General features: G+C 34.9%; 1 protein-coding gene across 3 annotated transcripts in view; it reads right to left on the bottom strand.

Moving 5' to 3' along the window:
- Positions 1 to 365: 365 nt before the first annotated feature.
- Positions 366 to 6,000, bottom strand: part of HNMT (histamine N-methyltransferase) — a 55,549-nt gene continuing 49,914 nt past the window's right edge. For 2 of the 3 annotated variants that reach the window (XM_023194863.3, XM_023194864.3), the window contains exon 7: positions 366 to 3,433. In XM_023194863.3, the coding sequence (XP_023050631.1) occupies positions 3,078 to 3,433 (356 nt within the window). In that variant the 3' untranslated portion in view covers positions 366 to 3,077. The remainder of the gene's footprint in view (positions 3,434 to 6,000) is intronic. The other variant, XM_023194862.2, reaches the window with a different exon arrangement.

Below are 6,000 nucleotides of genomic sequence, written 5' to 3'. Positions count from 1 at the left end.
AGACACAGAGGCCATCTTCCTGTGGCTAAGAATCTCAAGGTCAGAAACTAGGCCAGATCCTACATGTACTAGCTCTCCGGCCTTAGTTGTAATTTTCCTTAAACATTTATTTAGTCTGCATTTTGTATTGAGTTTCCATGAGTAACTAATAACAGCAGTGGTTAATATTTTTGAGTACTCCTGATGAGTCTAACACTTTATGTGCATATTTATGAAGCTTAACTCCTGAGCTTCCCATAACCATCTTCTGAGGTAGATACTATGATTCACTTCATTTTGAAGATGAAGAAATATGAGAATAGACAGAAAATAAAGTGCCTAATGTCACTTGGTGAGTAATTAATACAACCAGAATTTGTACCCAGTTAAGTCCGGCTTTTCAGCTTTATTTAACAAGGTTATTTTAATCCACTCACTCCACTGTGGGACTTCGCAAGAAGTTCACATTTTCTTAGAAGTAACATTCTGATGAGGTGACACATACAAATATGATTTCAATAATGAAGTATTATGTGCAAGCTATTCTCATTAAACAAACATTTAAAATACATTAAATACACATTTGGGTCTGTGCAGGTCCACAGACTTAAGATCTAGTATTCTCTATGGCCTTTGCATCTCTTTTTATGGATGTGCATTAGAAATTACTTAGTTTTTATGGCCCAGAATGGCAGGGTTTTTAATTAAGAAAGTAACCAATTTTTACAATAAGCAAATATCAAGCCCTAAAATGCTGTACTCCATATCATGCTTTCTCTTTGGGTTTTGGCAATATGCCCTAACAATATGTGCAAAAATGTGTCTGAAAGAGTCCTAAATAAGTTAAGGTTTACACTCATACTAATGGCAACACATAACTTTGTTGGCTTTCTTGAGCTCTGTTTACAGCAATAATATGAACACACAAGGTACAAAATAAATGTTTGAGAAGGAAAGAATTCATTGATGCCCCTTTGCTTAGCATTTACCATATGCAAGGCACCATGTTAAACACTGAGAGATCCACAATACATAAAACAACATTCCAAATTCACCCTGAGCACTTTTTTTCTGAAACACAAGAACAAACCTGAAAAGCCAGCATGTGACTGCCCCAAATTTTGGTAATATCATACAGTGCAAGAAGAAATCAGGGATAGGTTTATCCCTTGAACTTATATAGCTTCCCATGGCTAGCTAGTAGGTTTTCACGGGAATTTCTCTCTTTAAAAAGGCTGTGTGTTTCAATTGCATTAAAATTAAGCAGGTGAGAATTTATTTATCCTTGTATACTAAAGGCTTAACAAGGATAAGAAAAAGGCCATATTTACAAACACCAATCTATGGACTGCAATTGCTTTGCATCTTTCAATAGGATTGTTAGTTCTATTTTTGTTTGTTTTTGCATGTGTGCTTTATACAAAAGACTCTGTAAAGTCTTGATTTCCATATTTCTGGTGAAGCTCTTCCAGGTCTTCATGGCCCCATACCCATCAATCATATGTGCCTCACAGATTTCCTTTGTCAGTAGTACATATCAGTATGATTAACGATTCAGTGTTCATACTCAGGAATCTCATTGGAGAACTGTCATTTCATTTGTTGGAACATATAATTCAAAAAGCATTGATGAAGTTGTCCAAAAAAAAGAGAGAGCAATGCAAGTCCATCTTACTTACTATGAACAACAAAGCTTGGTAGCTTATCAGTGTAAATAGGCTCTCTATGCCAGTATATTTCCTGGGGATAAACTAGGTGATTGAGAGGGGTCGTTTAAGTTTTTAGAGTGATTATACATCAGCATTACATGGAAGCCCTATTACATGAAAGAGTGAGTATCACACCGGGTTGAAGGCTTCCTCATTGGCAGAATGAGGGCTCATGAGCTGTTTAGTAAAACCTTACTTTTGTTTTGTTTCTGACAGGGAGTACTAATTATTTGCATGCTTAAAATATTTATTAATTATTAATTAGCTATTGACTTATCTAAAGATATGTACTGTTTATGTAAACAAATGATAGAGAGTTATTATTAAAAATAAGAAACATCAAATATGTTTTCAAAACCCCCCTGAAATCCTACAGTCCAAATGACTCTTGGTCTTACAGGAGGTCTTAAGAGTGACATAAGAAACTATAAAGTATCGAAATGCATTGAAGGTTTTCTAGAACCTTGCATTTAAGCAATTCCTAGAAATCTGGTAAAAGGTGCCTTTTAAGCTAGAACAGGTTTTAGTTTTGTGTTTTTTTGTTCTTCAATAAATTTTGTTTATACATCTGGCTATTATTTTGAGGGGAAACAGTTTGTTCTCACTGTTATACTTACCTAAATTTCAAACATATTAAAGATTTCATTTTTTAAAAAAAGCAAAACTATAATATTATTTTGATAAAATGTTAGTATTCTAAAACCTTGGTTTTAGAAGGTCTTTTAAAATGTGTCAAAGCCCAGACTTTAAAAAATTTGGTTGAATATAATAGAAAACTTCATAATATCAAAAATACAAACAAAAAGCTATTAATTCACAGATAAAATTACAAGAGAAACACAATGGCAAGAAATGACAACACATGATAAAGAATTAATCTTTAATATTGTAAAGGTGCTTACTCTTAAAAATTAATAAAAATGAGATAAAAAGTACAATAGAAGAATGTACAAAGAGAAATATTTCTTCACAAAATGGCCAAATCAGTAACACAGGCTTTGTGTTCAAAGTATTGATAAGTGCATACTTCACTAATAAAGAATCTATAGTATATATTTTATTATTATTCTAGAAAATTTCAGACAATCAGCAAATGGAATGAATTTTATTATCAATATGCCATAGAAATTCAGTCATCTAATTTTTCTAGCTTATGTTATGTTGAGCCTGCATGTGGTCTCTCTTCCTGGAGGAAGGACAGGATAAGACCAGCAGTGTCTCATATGATTCCAAATGGAAGTCCAATAATGTCTTGGAATTCGCTACATCTCATACCCAAACAGTGCTTTATCTACATTAATGTAGGTGTCTGTAATTTTAATATGGAAATCAATGAGCAATCAGAGTTGTTCAAAATATAATTTTTGAATATACTTTTGTGATTGATAGTTATGCCCCAATCACTATGAAACTCAGATTATTATTAAAAAGAACCTTTCCCTCTTTCTTAGTACTGAATTCAGGCTCTTGTAGATCTTTCACAAGCTCTGCTTTGAGATCAGGTGGTGCTGTGGCATTAAAGTTGCAGGTTTCAGTCAAAAAATCCCAAAGCAGGTCTGCAGTTTCATTACCATCAGTAAAGCAATCAGATATGTCCAAGGTGGACAAAAGGTCATAGCACTCATACTTAAGCCCTAGGTTGTCCAGCATCTGAGTGAGGTCATCTGATGTGACATACAGGCAGAGGTCATCCTGGGGTAAGTGTGATCCGTACTTTTTCCACAGCTTGTCCCAGCCACTGCTTCCTGTGCAATAAAACAAAATTCACGCTTTCATTTATTCTTTCTTTCATTTGCAGTCTGCCAGAAAGTACACTAGATGCTTAGAATAGAACAAAATAATAATCTTGTCCTTTGTGCAGTTCATATTTCAAGGAGTACGAGAGGAGAGAGAAAAATAAGTAAATATATGGTGATAAATGCTAAATGAAAAAGTAATCTGAGTAAGTGCTAAGAGGGTTAAAGACTTTGATGGGCTGCTGTTTTAACTAGGGTGGTCACAGAGTCTCTCTAATAACCTGACATTTGAGCAGAGACCTGACAGCAAGCCATGAAGATATCAGGGGGAAGATGACTCCAGGAGACAGATGAGCAGCTGCGAAGGACCTGAAGCAGGATGATACGTGGTCCATTAAAGAACTTCAGTTTCAGTTTCAACTTCACTACCAATACATGGTTTCTGTATGGAACAGCACATTAGGATGACTCAATATACATTTAATAAGGTCACCCTGGCCACACAGATGAGAAGAGAGTACTGGAGCATAAGGGCAGAGGTGGGGAGAACAGTGAGAAGGCTACTATAATCACCTAGGGATAGGTGGGGGCAGGTCCCATGGACCAGCGAGCTGGGAGATGAAGAGAAGTGGTGGGAGTTTTTATGTATTATACTTCTAGATCCAACAAGGCTTGCCAACAGTTTGGATGTAGGATATGGGTAAATGGGAAGAATCAGTGATGACCCCAGTGATTTCTGCGTGGGAGCCTGAGAAGACAGAATTGCCATTATTGGAGAGGAGAAGAATGAGGGATGAGCAGTTTTGTATCATCAGGCTTCTGGTTTCAGGAATATAGATTTGAGATACCTAGTGGACATTCAGGTGGTGATATGAGAAAGGTAGTTGTTAGTCTGGAATTCAGACAAGAGTCTTTAACAGTAAAAATTAAAATGGAAAAAAAGAGCACAGTAATGATGACTTACTCAAATAAATGATTTTTTACTCTCTTCCCTATATAAAAAAAGATACTGCCTTAGACTGACAATAACTAGGTGGATTTCTATAAATCTTGTCCCCAAGTTCAGAAGACCCTTTAGTAATGTTTGTAGTACTTAATTGAAATTCTAACCCTGCAGAGAAGCTACGGAATACCTTATCTGAAGGAGACAGACATGAACTGAACTCTTCTTCTGATGCTTTATGAATGAGATGAGGCTTGTGAGATGAGCCTCTCAGAACTTAAATTTCCTCATCTATAAAATGCGGATTATCTTACTTACCTCGAATGCAACTACAAGCATTACATGAGATAATTTAAGTGAATTATTGCACAATGGTAAGCAGATGAAAGATGTGTAATAAGTGCTTATAAAATATATGAATTAGTCTGCTAGTGTATTTCCACTGATTGTAATCTTGAGACTAAAAAAGCAAACCTGCTATTCAGAAATCTACAATAATAATGAGTTTCTATTTATGGGCCTTCAAATACATGCATATTACATACACAGTCAGTACAGGCAGTAATAAAGAGCATGGTCTCTAAAACCCAATTGCCTGAGTATGAAGCCTGGCTTTCCCTCTTACCAACTTTATGAACCTGTGTCTCAGTTTTATCATCTGTAAAACAGGGGTGATAATATAATCCATTCATAGACTGCTACAAGGATTCACTGAGCTAATAAAGTAAAGGCCCTTAGAACCATGACACATTAGTTAACATTACTGAAGTGTTAAAGTGGATTTGGCAAAAGCAATATAAGAGACAACTTATACTTTCTTTGTGTTTCTAGGAATAAATGTCTTGAGCTACTTTTGGTTCCCAAGTCCCCTTTATGATTTAGTGAGAGTAACTGACTCTCCAGAAAAATACACAAACAATACATACCCACACAGTTCTGCATATGATTATAGAATGCTCAAAGACCCTTGACTCTCATGCATGGATTAAGCTAAAGTTCCCAGATTTAATTCAACCCAGGAGATGAACCAAGACAAAGAATAGGCTAAATAATAAATAGCCTAGGATAATTGATGTTCTACTTATATTTCAGAAGAGGGAGAGGTAACTGTAGGATATGCTCTAGGAGAAGGTGGAATTGGAATGAAGTAGAAAGAATAAAACTTCCATTCAATGAAAATAAATGAGGGTTGTGAGTATTTATTACAAAATCTTTTATTCCAAAGACAGTGAATTGTCTTCCTAAATAAGAGTTTGCCGGCAAACAAGACATTACAAGAAAATCAGCATTTCAGTGGTTGAAGAGAGGCTCTGTTATCTCATTAAACTCAATTTTTTAAATTGATGACAATGATCGACATATTTCACAATTATATTTCTCTTTTCAGGTAGAATTATTTTTCACTGCAAAGTAATCATTAATGTGAAAAGTGGGTTTTTAAAAAATTAACTTATATTTAATTAATTTATTTACTTAGCATTCTGACAAATAGAGGCAAAAAAAGCCAAGACATTCTTAGCCTTAGGAGAAAGAGAAGCAGAAAACCTCAAATAAAATATCTAAATCTTTCTTCTACTTTTGCTAAGTGGTTTTCCTTTTAGGAAAAAATGGATGGCTATAGCTGTGTAAATCT

This window comes from Piliocolobus tephrosceles, chromosome 11 (assembly GCF_002776525.5).
Source record: "Piliocolobus tephrosceles isolate RC106 chromosome 11, ASM277652v3, whole genome shotgun sequence".
In the NCBI taxonomy this organism is placed as follows: domain Eukaryota; kingdom Metazoa; phylum Chordata; class Mammalia; order Primates; family Cercopithecidae; genus Piliocolobus; species Piliocolobus tephrosceles.
The sequence above is the reverse complement of the archived record's forward strand: the minus strand, read 5'-3'. Positions and strand labels throughout refer to the sequence as shown.